The sequence below is a fragment of the Spermophilus citellus genome, assembly GCF_964194105.1.
Source record: "Spermophilus citellus genome assembly, chromosome: 3".
Taxonomy (NCBI): Eukaryota; Metazoa; Chordata; class Mammalia; order Rodentia; family Sciuridae; genus Spermophilus; species Spermophilus citellus.
The window spans coordinates 174,691,129-174,706,848 of record NC_138184.1 but is presented as its reverse complement, the minus strand read 5'-3'; the positions used below and the strand labels follow the sequence as shown (position 1 = coordinate 174,706,848).

The following is a 15,720-nucleotide window of genomic DNA, read 5'->3' as shown; positions in this document are numbered from 1 at the left end:
AAACTCCAACCCCCCTCCCCTCCCACAGACCACAGTGGTTAGGTTTTGTCCCCCAGGTTAGGTGTCTGGAAAGAGCAACTAGAAATATCTTGCCAAGGTGAAAAGCCTGAGGAGCTCTGGGCTGGAGGGAGAATGTGATCCTCAATCTTTGCTTCTCACCTTTCTCCTTATCACATTCAATCCAGATTTACAGATTTGTCATCTCTGGTTCTTCCCATCAGGACATCCATTATAATTTCATTTCTTCAATCAACACCAACTCATTGAGCCAGGCATACTGGTGTACACACTCCTGTAATCTCAGTGACTGGAGGCTGAGGCAGAAGGATCCCAAATTAGAGGCCAGCCTCAGTAACTCAGTGAGGCCCTGAGCAACTTAGCAAGACTCATCTCAAAATAAAAAAATGAAAAGGGATGGGGGTATAGCTAGTGGTAAAGTACTCCTGGGTTCAATCCCCAGTAACCAAAACAAACAAACAAAACCCCCACATATTCATGGAGCACTAATTTTATATGGGGCACAAGAAAGTCAGAGAGGACTTAGAGTTTCAGGACCATTGTCATTTCGGAGTTTGGGACTCTTATGTGTAAGTGTGCATTTTTCTGAGGTCCTTAACTTTCTCAAATCTGTAACCCTAAAACAGCTAAGGACCACCATAGTGGGTGCACACTAGAACTTGATTTCATACACCTGCTGTCCAGGTCAGTGTCTTCATCCTGCCTACTGAGTTGGGTTGGCAGGGCTGGCAGAGCATCTCTGGGGCATCTCTGCCCGGAGCTCTCCTATTTCCTACAGAACCTCAGGCAGCAGTCCACCCCACATCTGTAGATTCTGCCTCAAGTGTTAATATCCTCCAGTGTCCTTGAACTTCAGTTGACCCTGAAGAGGCCACTACTAGGGTATGTCAACAGACTGTCCGTGCGTCCCAGGAAGGGACAGATGCTGGGCCACTTTCTGGCTCTCAAAGACCTTTCATTCAGTCCTGCAGGGCTCTGTGACTTTCATGTCCTACAGAAGGTCAGTTGGAGAATCTCCCATTTTTTCTGAAAGTCTTTCCCTATCTACTGCCCTGGGCGACCTGTGACCTCTAAGAAGGCTGTCTGGGGATCACAAAGGCTATTGATTGTCCCCCTGTGTCGGGTAATACAGCCATCACACTGCTACTCCTATGGAAGTGTTTGACAGGAGGATGGTAATGGCCCCCAAGAGAACCTCAGGGTCCACTTAGCACATGCCATTGAATACAGAATTCCAGAATGTACTCCTTGATAGTGGGTGGGGTAGGAGCCAACGTCAGGGTGAGCTGTCATCAGAACTAAGCTTAGGGGCTGCGGATCCTACCAGGAAAGCTCCACTTTGTGCCCCTTGTGTCCAGGAGTGTGTGCGAGCATGGGAGACCAGCATGGGAGAAGCTGTGCTGAGTTCTGTCCTTTCTCCCCCTGTAGAGAGAAGACACGGTTCAATGTGTAGACCTTCTTCCTCTCCAGCGTCTCCAGCCTCCAACCCCAGGACATCACTAGCACAGGTGAAAACGAAAGCCTGTCTCAGCGGCCATAACTCTGCCAGCAGCACCTCAAAGCCATTCAAAACGCCCAAAGACAATCTACTTACCTCCAGCAGCAGACAGCACACAGTCTTTTCTGCAAAAGGATCAAGGGATAAACCATGGTGAGTGTCGGGTACTAGCAGCCAGCAGCTGTCTGCCCTCACTGCCTGTCCCTGTCACCATGGGAAACAGTGTTTACTCTCTGGCTTTGTTCCTGCCTCATGTCTAAGGAATCTGGGGGACTGAGGAGGGAACCCAGAATAATGGCATGAGAAGCCTAAATTCCAAAGGGAATGGGGAACCTTTAAAAGTGCCCGTGCCCGACAGGGAAATTTTTCTTCTCTTGAAAGCTTAGCCAAGTTGTGTCTAAGCAAAGGGTAACAGGGAAATATTCCTCAGTTATATGGTTACCTCTCAATTTTCCACCCCAGTGAAGAGAAGCACTGGTATGAGCAAATCAAAAGCACAGGCAGTCTGCCCATCATGGGGAGAGGCCCCGATCCTGCCCCAGCCCCAGAGGCAGGCTTCATGCAGAGCCCCAGCTCCCAGCTCCTGGGGAGTAGCAGGTATCTGGGGGCTGCCCACGGGAAGAAGAGCACAAAGCCAAAGAGGAGGCCAACCCTTCGATGGGGAGGGAGAGCATCAGTTACAGGTAACTGAGAAAAATCAGAAGAGGCTTTCCATTCAGTTATTCATCACGGTCTTTACCAAAAAGTTCTGCTTCCCTGTGAAATGGACAGATAGGAAACCAAACTGAAAAGGAGGAGGAGGGGAGTCTCAGAGCCATATGGAGAGCGCCCAGGCCTGGCTTATTACAGCCCCCGCCAGCCTCAGCCTTCAGGCCTCACCATGGCAAAGAAGGGGCAGCCTGGAGTCTGCCTAATTTACATCTTTAAAGAGAAACAGTGTTCCTTTAATTAATGATAGTTAATTACACTTCATACCTAGGAAAGCTGTGGAATAAAATCATCCATCAATGGGTCTGTCGCTGTACGCTAAAAATTGTGATGACTTAGTAAAAGAGCTAATTATGCCAGATCGATGAAGGAGCCTCTTGTGATAGCCTGGAGAGGTTAGATGGGGCTGTGGAGGAGGGAGTCATCTGCCATCTCACCGGCCTCACTGACTGGCTTTGCTTTCTGTGCCTTGTTGGGTCTGCATCCTGTCCTGTGGGAGGATGCAGCTGATCAGGGAAGACCCAGCCTGAGAGTAACAGCCTGTGAGCTCTGGCCAGCATGCAGGCAGACCAGGTCTCCAGTCCCGGAAGAGCTGAGTTTTCGTCCGGGCTGCATGTCCCCATGTAAGCATAAGCTCCAGAGTCACTGCCTGTGTACAAACCTCAGCTAGGTGACTTTGGGCAAGTCATTTGATCTTGTGTCTCCATGTCCTCACCTGAAAAATGGGGCTTTCCCTCATGAGACTGTTGTGAAGACAAAGTGAGCTGAGTTTGATAAAGCAGCAAGCACAACATCTGGATCAGAGTACATGTTCAGTACATCTTTAAGGATAATGTTATCATTTTCATTAATCATACATGCCAAAGGACAGAGCTCCCATAACTTGGGAGCTGCAGTCTGCCTAATAAGTGAGGGAAATGGCTCTTCAGAGTCACAGTAAGATGAAAACGGAGAATGATAATAATAATAATAATAATAATAATAATAATAATCATAATTTATTTGAAGCTGGTGGTGTAGCCCAGTGGTACAACATTTGCCTAGCATGTGCAAGACCTTGGATTCAGTCCCCCAGCACTGAAAAAAAAAATTATGCAAAGCCCAGAAATGAGCTGAGAGAAGTAAACTCAGGAAGCTGGGCAAGGGGCTTACAAGTGAGCAGGAGATATGGCCGGCTCATAGATGATCATAAAATGAATTTGCCTTGGGGGTCCCATGGCGCTCAAAAGCATTCTCCCAGGAGGCGGACCTCAGGGAGATCTGTGGGGTTAGATCACTCCCCACCTGCGATGGAGACTCGTGGCACTTCACATACATTAGGACCTGCATTGGCAAGGCACCACCAGCTAGGACCAGAAGGAGGCGTGACTGAGTCTGAAGGAGCCAGCTGATCCCAGAGATGGCAAGGAGGGAAATGGCTCTAAATGAAAACAGCCTTCAGAGCTAGGGTGGAGGAGAAAGCCAACGGCCACTGATGTTACTCCAGGTGGGTGAACGGGAGTGAAGACAGCTCAGCGGGGTGCACCAGCAAAGAGGCCACAGGCCACCTTGGTCTTCTAGCTGGCCTCATGCCAGTCTGCCTGCTGTCATCCTTCCACTTGCTGTAGCCAGGAACGTAAGTCAGGAAGAGACGGGGTCCCCAAGGCTGGGAAGATGCAGCCTTAGGGACTGCAGCTTGGAGCTCATAGGGTCCGAACTGAGTTCTGAGAGGCCTCCTTAGAATAGAGTATGAAAAGATGGGCACTGAGCTAGGGGCGGGAAAGTGAGTTCAAGCCCAGCCTCTGCCACTCACTTTCTGTACGTCCTTGAACAAGTCACTTAATGGCTGTGAGTCTCATTGTACCAAGTATACAATGGACTGATGATCTTCATGCCCTAATGACTTCTTCAGTTGATTAATTATCCCAGTGCAGTGCAAAACCTGTACAACTGTATACAGCAGCCTTGGGAATACAAAGTTAAATAAGACAGATGCTATCAAAGGGAATCTGCAAGAAGCGACATAAGCTGACATAGAGTGTAATGTGATAAGGGCTCTGATATTGGTAGCCCAGAAGAAGGACATCCAACCCATGCTGAGTACTCAAAAAGTTTCTCTGAAGAGGTTGCACTTCAGCTTAATTTGAAGGACAAGTACACATGCTCCTCAGCTTATGATGGGGTTATGTAATTTTCAATTTACAATGGTAAGTTGAAAATACCATAAGTCAAGAGGCATTTAATATACCTAACCTGCTGACTATCTTAGCTGGACCACTTATAATTAGCCTATAGTCAGACAAAGTCCTCTAATACAAAGCCTATTTTATATGGTAACCCTGTGAACACAGGACTGACTGGGGGCTGCAGCCCACTGCCACTGCCCACTGTCACAAGAGAATATCATACTCACATGGCTAGCCTGGAAAAAGATCAAAATTCAAAGTACATTTTCTGGGCCGGGGATGTAGCTCAGTAGTAGAGCACACGCCTAACATCTATCAGGCTCTGGGTTCCATTCCCCAGCACCACAAAAAAAACAAGTTACAGTTTCTACTAAATGCTTATGATTTTCACACCATCATAAAGTGAAAAAAAAATCACAAGTCAAGCCAGGTGCTGTGGTACACACTTTTAATCCCAGCTACTTAGGAGTCTGAGGCAGGAAGTTCTTAGGTTCAAGACCAGTCTGGGCAACTTAGTGAGACCCTTAGCAACTTACTGAGACCCTGTCTTAAAATAAAAGACAAAAACGCTTGAGATATATAGCTCAGTGGTAAAGCGCCCCTTATCCACAGTACCAAAACTAAACAAATAAATAAATCATGAATCATCAAAAGTCCAACATGTCTATAGTAAGGAGCTTAAAAAATAAAATGGGATTTGAATGGTAATCTGTGGTTATCTGAATGGTAATTTTATGTTATCTATTTCTCCATAATTAAAAAATTAAAGCGGGTGCTGGGGCACATGCCTGTAATCCCAGCGGCTCAGGTGGCTGAGGCAGGAAAATTGCAAATTCAAAGCCAGCCTCAGCAATAGTGAGGCGCTAAGCAAACCAGTGAGACCCTGTCTCTAAATAAAATACAGAATAGGGCTGCGGATGTGACTAAGTGACCAAGTGCCCTGAATTCAATCCCTGGTACCAAAAAATATTAAGACAGTGGGAAAGATGAGCCGGGCAACACAGTGGTGCTCATCTGTAACCTCAGCAACTGGGGCTGAGGCAGGAGATGTCAAGTTCCAGGCTAGCCTGGACAACTTAGTGAAACCCTGTCTCAAAAATAAAAAATAAAGAGGAGGCCAGATGTGGTGGTGCATGCCTATAATCCCAGCAGTTTGGGAGGCTGAGGTAGGAGGACTGCTAGTTCAAAGCCAGCCTCAGCAATTTAACAAGGCCCCAAGCAACTTAGCAAGACCCTTCTCTAAATAACATGTGAAAAGGGCTGGGGATGTGGCTCAGTGGTAAAGCACCCCTGGGTTCAATCCCCAGTAACACCAAAAAAAAAAAAAAAAAAAATAGAGAAGGAAAGATGAGCCAGGCAAAGGGAACAGAAGGTGGGAGAGTGTTTGCCCCTGGGGAGAGGCAGGATGTGAAGCCAAGTGGGTGGGCTTCAATTCAAAGTTTCACTGTCCGTGGTCAATTCAGGAATTCAGACTTCACCTGAAGCCTGCATGGAGCTGTTAAAGGGGCCGTTTTCAGCTGTGATCACCCTGTCCGCGGTCTAAAGGATGGCTTCAGGGCCACTCAGGAAGTGGCAAGAACAGTGAGGATGTTGTTGCATAATCCAAGTGATGGCAGCCAGGCCCGAGGCAGGGGTGATGAGCCAGTGGGAGAAGCAGCAAGGAGGAACCTTCACAGGATTTGGAGGTTGGTTATATGTAGGACTGGAATATAAGGAAGAGTTGTGGACGATGTTGAGGTTCTTGGACAACTAAGTGACTGGTCCTGCCTCCTCCTCAAGAGAAGGCTAATGATAAGGGCCAGAGTGAGAAGGCTGATAAGGGCCAGAGTCTAGGGAGGAAAGGAGAGATGAGTTCAGCTGGAGAGTTGGTAGACTGTGAATTATTTAATTAATTCCTACTAGGAGACATCCAGTGGGCATGGATCCAGATGTTTGGATCCAGAGGTCAGGAGAGAGGTACTGGTGGAATCCAGATTTCAGAGTCCTGTGTAGAAATGGGGGTTGAAGCCATGGATGCAGGTGGGGACTCCCAGAAGATATGTGGCATGAAAAGAACAGGCCATAGGCAGGGCCCTGGGAAACAGGACGAGGAGGAGAGCCCAAGGCTGCAGGGCCAACTAAGCCTAGTGGTTTTAGTTTGTCTGCTTTTAGTAATAGACCAAACCCAGGGATGCTCTATCCATGACCTACATCCCCAGCCCTTTTTATTATTATTATTATATTTTTATTATTTTTTATTATTATATCATTATTTTTTTAAAGAGAGAGAGAATTTTTTAATTTATTTTTTAGTTTTCGGTGGACATAACGTCTTTATTTTATGTTTATGTGGTGCTGAGGCTCAAACCCAGCACCCCGCACATGCCAGGTGAGCACGCTACTGCTTGAGCCACATCCCAAGCCATTATTATTATTATTATTATTATTATTATTATTATTATTATTGCTATTATTATATTTCAAGACAGGGTCTCACTAAATTGCCAAGGCTGGTCTCAAACTTGCGACCCTCCTGCCTCCACTTCCATAGTAACTGGGATTGCGGGAGTGCACCACTGCTCCTGGTCCTGGTGTTCTTTCCATAGTGTCCTGCTGCTTCTTTCCTGGTCAAAATCTTCACCATTCTTATTATGCATTTCACTGTCCACCTCCAGCAACGTGATCGGCTATCATCCTCTTTTCAGGCCCCAAAGCACATAGTTTTTGCCTCACCTGTGACACCCTCTGTGGCCTGCCATACATTTAATATCCTCATGCTGCTCCTGCTCAGTGGTAGCTGCAGGGTCTGCCATGTGTTAGCTTCTCACCAGCTGAGCAAACATGGTGCCCTTGTTGGTTTTGATGTTGGTGGGGGTTTTTTTTTGTTTTGTTTTGTTTTGTTGGTTTTTTGTTGTTGTTGTTGTTACTTTGAACTTCTTCTTTTTTTTTTTTTTTTTTTTTTTTTTTTGCAATGTGGGGATTGAACCAGGATCTCACACCTGCTAGGCCAGCGCCCTACTGCCATTGAGCCACATCCCTGTCCATCAACTCTTGCTGAAATGAAAGGAACAGATCTCACCATTGAAGGGGATTGTAAGATTTTCTGGAGATGGTGAGCCTTTTGTCTAGCAGTGTTGAGATGAGCACGTCCCATGGAAATATAATACATGCCCCCTGTGTAACTGAACATTTTCTAGCAGCCACGTTGAAAAAAAGTGAAAAGAAACAGGTGAAATTAATTTTTTAACAATATATTTTCTTCCCCCTAACAGTAAAGTAGTTTACATTCTTTTTTTTTTTTTTTTTTTTTTTTGGTACCAGGGATTGAACTCAGGGGCACTCAACCATGGAGCCGCATCTCCAGCCTTTTTTGCATTTTATTTAGAGACAGGGTTTCACTGAGTTGCTTAGGGCCTCGCTAAGTTGCTGAGGCTGGCTTTGAACTCGCAATCCTCTTGCCTCAGCTTCCCAAACTACTGGGATTACAGGTGTACGTCACCATGCCCAGCTACATTCCTTTTTTTTTTCCATTCTGTTTTTGAAATCCTGTGTATATTTTACCCTTACAGCACATCTCAATTTGGACACTAAATTGTCATCAGAAATATTTGCTTCCTTGTTAGATTTCATAAAAACTAGAAATTGTAAAATAGATTCACATATGCAAGTTGTTCCAAACATACTTAAACATTTCCTAATAATAGAACCAATTATCTCTTTTTAAATTGTAATGAATTAAATTTAGAATTATGTTCCTCCCTCGTCCATGGCAGCCACAATGTAAGTGCTCAGTAGCCACAAGTGGCTGGTGGCTGCTGTCTCTGACACAACAGACCTTAACCTGTATCCGGGGAATCCTAGGTGGGTCTCTCCATTTCTTGGGTTCAGAGATAAATTAACTGGACTCCTCGGGGCTCTCACGAAGTGGTAAGAACTCTCACTCCCTTCCTGCATTAGCCTGTAGTAGGAACAGATCTAAAAAAATCTAATCAGGCCATGCAGAGACTCCCTGGCCAGAGTTCCTTTTCATCGCTCCAGTTGAGCTCCATATTGATCCTTACAAGCCAAGAAAATATAAGCAGTGCCTGCCCACGTGGGCTATGTGGCCTTTATGTGCCATTTGACAACAGGCGTGGGGCACCTTTTCCAAGTAGCTCAAGTTCACGTGGACAGCAGTAAAAGCACCACCCCTGAGGTCAGGCTGACCTCCTGGAATTCTTGCCCAGGTTAAATAGTCTGTGTTTCTTTTCTTTCTCCCTTTTGTATCTGGATTGGGTTAAAAAAATAACTCTGCATGAGAAGAAAGGGGAAAACAGAGAAAGTATCTCCATGTTACCAGATTTATCCCCTGTGAACTGCCTGACTACTGTCGAAGGTCACCCAGCACTCAGGTTCTAATAGCCCCTCTCTCCATAGTTCTGCCCCTTCAGGGGACCACTCCCAAGGGAACCAGAGGCCAGAGAGTCCCTGGCCAGTATAAACACAGTCCATAATGACAGAGGGAGATGGATAAGATGATTGTGTCCCCATGTGAAAGTCAAGAAGGCATCGTGGGGCCTGTTGCAGTGGCATGACCTGTAGTTCCACTTAGGAATTGGAGGCAAGAGGATCGCTTGAGCCCAGGAGTTTGAGTCCATCCTGGGCGACATAGCAAGACCTGTTTCAAAAAGGTGGGAGGGAAAGTGGGGGAGAGGGTGGGAGGAGGGAGGAAATTAAATAAAATCATGGCTGTTTGGCTCTTTTGAGCTGCAATAAGCATTTCAGCCTCTGCTTATGAGTTCCCACTCCGCTTGGGACCAGGCCCTGGCACAGGGAACCTTTCCCAGCTGCTGTCACTTCCCACCGGGGCTGAGCATGCTGAGCTCATGGGGAACTCAAACCCACTGAGGTAGGCAGATGTGGACAGGAGGCAGGGAGCAGGTAGGAGGAGGTTTTCTTCCCCTGGATGGCTTGTTGCCTTCTCTTTGGGCCTTATCAACCCGCACATGTGTGTTGAATGCTAAATATGCTCAGCTATTAAAAATGCAGGAGAAGAGCCAGCTGCTCCAGAAGGAAAATGAGCCAAAGCAAAAGAAAAATCAGCAGGCTGGACTCCACGTGCCTGCCCTCCAGCACAGAGGGGGAGGGCTGCCTCTCCCCAGGTAGACAGGGCTCTTCTCAAAATACTTAGAAATGCAAGGTGGGTCTTCCAGCAGTAAAGTGGGCTGGGGAGCCCAGGTACCCTGGAAGTCTTTCCAGAGCTTTGAAGAGAGGGAAATGATAACTGAGGGCTGGTGCTGGTGAACTGAAGACAGAACCCGGCTTAGGATTGATGGCTCCCTGAAAACATGGGAGGTCATCTCAGGGGTTCCAGTCAGGCTGTGAAATCCTAGATCCAAAATGCTGCAGAGCCTCCAACAGACCCTACCACTCTGGCCTCCCTAGATTCTCCAGTAGGATTCCTGCAGCCACCTCTGCCTTGCCTCCTCCTCCAGTCCACCCTTCCTGTTCCACACTGATTGTTTGTCTTTTTAGAATGGAAATCTAGCCCCTTTGTTAGGAACTGAAGGGGGGAAGGTAGAAAGGCCAGGTGGGCCAGAGCGGATGAAAGGTAGGTAGGCCAGAATATTCAAGCACAGGGTGGGGAGATCAGGAACTTAAACATTAAGTGCTATGTTAAATGCTGTGCACACACGCACAGGTCTGCAGATGAGCAAAGATAAGGACAATGGACAGCTCCTTGGGAGTCAACTCCAATGACCTCCTGAAGTCACAGAAGTGCTCAGAAAGAGAATGGGGCCTCTGGAGGGAATAATAAGACTAGGACAGCTGGGAAAGGGGAAAATGGCAGGAGAGAGAGAAGGTTATGGGCCACAAGGATGGGTAGCCATGACCTTTCATGGCTGCACAGCACTTTATAATTTTCAGACACTTTTATAGCCCTGATCCCATCTACTACCCTGTGAGGAAGTTAAGAAAACAGAGGCCCAAAGAAATGAAGTGTCTGGTCCAAGTCCAGTAGCAGAGCTAGACCCCATCCCTGGTCTCTGACTTCCAGGGCTGCAGGTAGAGCACCACTCCTAGAGTGACCTGATATCGAGCCCCATGTCTGCCTTCATTTTACTGAATGAGCTGGGTGACTTTTCTATGCCTCAATTGTAAAATTGGGGTGGAGATTAAACATGGTATTCCATGTGAGAGCATGACCTACCGTCCATCACATGTGGGCACTCAGCGGGGGCCACTATGAACTCACACCTTTCCTTTGTCATTCTCTCTTGCCAAGAAAGAGAAAGAGCTGCAGGCTGGTCCTCCCCTAAAGCATTTGTTCTTTCCAAGCACTGGTGGAGAACCAGTCCCTTTATTAAGATGTTATATGATTTAATCTTTGCCGAGAACATTAATTATTGCATCAAACCTTTATTGAGTCTTTCCTAAATGCTAGACGTTGTATATGCTGCTGGGACAGAGTTCCTATCCTTGGGTAGCTCTCAGTCTGGTCAATGTATGTAGCTGTAGAAATAAAACTTCGCCATTGAACATGGTAAGTGCAACAGAAACACCTGAGAAGGGACAGCTAGCATGAGAGAAGGCTGAATTTCCTCAGGATGTGGACAGATGGAGGGGATGTTCACAGGAGAGGGGAGGGCACCAAGCGCAGACCCCAGTGCACAGAACTAGGCCCCTGCATCTGGTCCCAGGATCCAAGAGAAGTCGAGCAGGGATGTAGGAGAACGTGACTGGACAGGAGAGGTGGAGTAGGCCAGGCTGTGAAGGTTGACCTCCCTGACCTTTAATGGTCACCTTTGCACTGGTGGCTGAGTGCGAGACGGATGTGTATGGTGGCAAACGCCTGTAATCTCAGCGGTTCAGGAGGCTGAGGCAGGAGGATCCCAAGTTCAAAGCCAGCCTTGGCAACTCAGCCAGACCGTGTCTCTAATAAAATACAAAAAGGGGTTGGGGATGTGGCTCAGTGATTAAGTGCCCCTGGGTTCAATCCCTGGTACCAAAAAACAAAACAAAACAAAACAAAAAAACATTGGTAGTGGAATTTTCTTTTCATTCTTTTTGCAGTGCTGGGGATTGAACCCAAGACCTTGCATGTGCTAGACAAGCACCCTACAGCTAGTGGTGGGAATTTTGAACAAGGGTCAGGCAAGCCATGCTAAGACTTTCACTGGTAATGCAGAAAAATGCAGACAGGGGTCTTTTTTTTTCTTTTCTTTTTCTTTTTTGATCATACTAAACCCAGGGGTGCTCTATCACTGAGTCATACCCCTGGCCCTTTTTATTTTGAGACAGGGTCTCACTAAGTTGCTGAAGCTGTCCTTGAACTGACAGTCCTCCTGCCACAACCAAGCATATTGCTGGGATTACAGACATGGGCCAGCATGCCAGCTCTGTATTTCTTTTTTTATGGATACATTATAATTATACACAACAGTGGGATTCATTGTGATAGATTCATATATGCCCATATCATAATCTTGTCAATTTCATTGCCCAGTACCTCCACCCTGTTCCCTCTTCTCTTCCCTCCTCCCACCCCATCCTCTACTCTATTGGTCTTGCTTCTATTTTTATCACAAATTGGTTTTTCCCCCTTTTTTCTCTCTAGCTTCTACATATGAGGGAAAATATAGGACCCTTGACTTTCTGAGTCTGACTTATTTCTATGCCTCAATTGTAAAACATGATGTATTTTGTTATTTAATATAAAAAGAATTTCCTGAAGCTGGGGGCGCTTCCTGTAATTTCAGCAACTCAGGAGGCTGAGGCAGGAGGATCACAAGTTTTAGGCCAGTCCAGCAACTGAGCAAAACCCTGTCTCAAAATAAAAAATAAGAAGGGCTGGGGAATGTAGCTCTGTGGTAGAGTACTTCTGGGTACAATCCCTAGTACTAAAAAGTAAAAATAAATAAGAATTTTAAAATAATTTCCTTAGTTTGCTGTAGGACAATATGAAGACGAAATTCTTGAATGTCTTTTTAAATAATGTGCTTTTTTCTGGATAAAAGTGGTTTAGGTGCAGGGCTGCCTAATAGGGAATGGATTCCAATTGTGAAGAGGAAAAAATTGAGTGAGTGTTACACCTGGGAAAGGGAGTACACCTGGGACCGTTCCTCTCTGATGGAAATGAGAGCAGCTGGTGTCAGGCTCCCTGGCAGAGGCTGGGGCACTGAAGACAGCCAGAGACTCTGTCCTTGACTCTTTTCCCAACATGCTCATAAGGACTTTTCAAAGGCAAAAGCCTGGGGATGGGGGCTCAGGGTCTCTGCTCAGGTGCTGCTCCCAGCCTACCTCGGCAGGGGGATGAAGATGGTCTGTAAGTCCCTATCTCTCCATGTCACTAATCTCTCCCTTGGCTCCAGGGTTTGAGAGTGACAGTAAGGACTCTGGCCCTGGTAGGCTATTGGCAGGCCCTGCAGAAGGGCAGCTTGTTGCTGCAACAGTGGGAGCCAATGACCTCTGGTGGCTGCAGAGGGGAGCGCGCCCAGTTGCTGCTCCGGAGTGTGGCCTGTCCTGGTCCAATGCTGGGGACCAGGGCACTCAGGGATCTGTCCCACTCTGTACCAGCACACTTTGCAGAATCTACCTGCCTCCTGATCCCTACCTTCTCACATCTGTCCTTCAAAGGCTCTGATATCATTTCTGCACTGATGTGAATTTCAGTGGCCATTTATGTGAAGTGTGCAGCTCAGTCATGAGGGAAGACCCTGAGCAGCAGCTGTTGTTTTGGTCTAGGGCTGTTGTTAAACCTTTCCTGACCTTGAGACCACACCACTACAAGCACAGTTGGTCTCAAAGGCAGACTGTGCAGCATCGTATGCCCTCTTGAATCAGGACTCCATTCTCCTTCTTCTTTTTTTTTTTTAATATTTGTTTTTTAGTTCTCGGCGGACACAACATCTTTGTTGGTATGTGGTGCTGAGGATCGAACCCGGGCCGCACGCATGCCAGGCGAGCGCGCTACGGCTTGAGCCACATCCCCAGCCCCCTCCTTCTTCTTTACCTTCTCCAGGTTGCTGGTTTTTCCACAGTCCTGGTGCACTAGGACTCCCCAGGAACATCAGGACATTTATCACTTCTTGTTCTCCAGTGTGTGTGGAGACGACCTTCTGAGCTCTGTGCCTTGGGAAGCCCTAACAGCAGAAAACTAGGAGAGACTAACAGACCAGCAGAGAGGCTGGTGCTGTGGCCTCCTCCTTCCTCTGGAGCAGCCGGGTGCAAGTGTAGTCATTCCTCTGGGTGATGTCCCAGAGTGACAGAGGCCCCTGTGGCCTACCATGCTGCAGGAGACAACACATTTGTATGAGAGGAGGCTGGCTATCCCACTCACTCTCCTTCCAGATGTGCTTTAGTCACTTAGCTCAGGCTTGGCAGTGCTAGTAATGGATCATCAGGTAGGACTGTGGAGCTGGCTGAAGAGTCCTGGAAAGAGGTCATCAGGTCTGGAAAGACCTCCTTCCTCATTCTCTTCTCCTCTTCATTGCACCTCCAGAAGTCCTGTTCTCTGGGTGAGTGGAGGCCACCTGCCCGTCAACTGTCACTGCCTCCTCCCACCTTGTCCATCTTTGTGGGTCAGAAAAGACAAAGAAGACAAGAGGTTTCTGATGGCCTTTCTTCCCAGAAGTATACCCCAAAAGTATCAGGGACACTGGGGAAAGTGAATGGTGTGACCCTGTGTCCTCTATTGGTCTCACTACATTTTGTTGAGGTTCTGCTGTGTGCCTGGCACCGTGCCAAGCTCTTCATGTCTGTTACCTCATGTAATCTCTTCAATTATCATTACCTTCATTTTATTGATCAGGAAACAGGCACAGAACCATGAAGGCCTGAGGCACCACTTGTGTGGGCTCTGTGCTGTATGAGAGACCACCCCACCAAAGGAGGGAGGAGTCAAAGCCAGTACACACCCTATCTGCCAGCTGCTGCTCCTTTTTCTTGTTCTCACAGAAGTTCTATGGGCTTGCTGAGGTCCTGAAGCCAGGAAGTCACATGCTCTCTTACCCTAATGCTTCCAGCAATAGATAAGACAGGATTCAAATGTAGTTTTGTCTGATTTCTCTTTTTTCAGAGGGAGAGGACCAGGAATTGAACCCAAGGGCACTTTACCACTGAGCCATATCCCCAGCCCTTTTGATTTTTTATTTTGAGACAGGGTCTCACAAGTTGCTCTGGGCCTTGCTATGTTGCTGAGGCTGGTCTCAAACTTGTAATCCTCCTGCTTCAGCCTCCCAGGCTGCTGGGATTACAGGCATGCATCACTGCGCTGGGCAATTTCTCTAATTTCAAAACCTGTGCTAACTCTTGTCCTAATCTCTTTTGTAACACCCTCCACAGTGAGTGAATTTTCTAGAACTTTGACAAGTTGCTGACCCTGAATTCAGCCTAACTTGTCCTCTGAGATTTTTATTTCATTCATTTATGGCCATTTTTGCAATTTGTCAAAGTCAGCTTGTTCATCACCCACCCACATGTACACACACAGAGACACACACATACATGCCTAACTCGTCTAAGCAGGAAACTCCACATCATTCTTCTCAGCAGTTAATCACCTCTGCTGGGTGAGGAAGGAAACCTTGACCCATTATTGTCATTGAAGATGCTGCATGCTGTACCCTTCCCGGCCAACTGTGGGTGCCAGCCAAGCTCCCCTTGGTATGAGAATGAGAGAACCTGGCCATCAAACTCCTACTCCCCCTTCCCCCCCTCACCCCTACCCCCCACTCCCCCACCCTGCCTCTGCCACTATGACCACTCACCCCACAATAGCTGTGCAGTCTGACCACATTTCCCCAGTTTACTGAGGTTGTGTTTTGCGGGAGAGAATCCAAAACGTGCAAAGGTCAAGAGAGATTATACACTGTGCTTCCTCTCTCACCACCAGGCCTGACACTTAGCCACAGAATAATAAATTAGCCTAGTAGATTTTCTTATTTACGGGCCCTGTGGTTGCTAAAGGTACTTACAAATAGGGTTTCTGAAAGTTTTCCCAGTATTTTACCAGATATAAAAATGTATGTTTAAAAAAATTATATATATATATATATGTATATCCCATTTATTTATCCATCTGGATTTATGTGCTACCTATTATAACTCTCCTACTAGGGCAGACTCCATGGCTGTGTTATTTACACTGGTTCTTAATGATTGCCCAACTACCAGCCTTCCAGAATGCCCCAAGTATTTTTTTTACTTAAAGAATTTAAATTCGATATAAAAAATTTTCTAGTAGCAACCCCCAAAAGACACCCAAGAGCGCCAAATAGAATTTCTTCTCCAAGAGCATTTTAAAAGAGGGTGAATTCCTTTTTGTTTGGGATGACTTAATGCTGTCACTGCTTGGAAGGCAAAAGGCTGAGT

At 46.8% G+C, this 15,720-nt stretch overlaps 1 protein-coding gene across 7 annotated transcripts in view; it reads left to right on the top strand.

Moving 5' to 3' along the window:
* The window catches only part of ATXN7L1 (ataxin 7 like 1), a 241,486-nt gene that overhangs the window by 184,758 nt on the left and 41,008 nt on the right, over window positions 1–15,720 (top strand). For all 7 annotated transcript variants that reach the window (XM_081283610.1, XM_081283615.1, XM_081283614.1 and 4 more), the window contains one exon: window positions 1,447–1,669. In XM_081283610.1, the coding sequence (XP_081139736.1) occupies window positions 1,447–1,669 (223 nt within the window). The remainder of the gene's footprint in view (window positions 1–1,446; window positions 1,670–15,720) is intronic.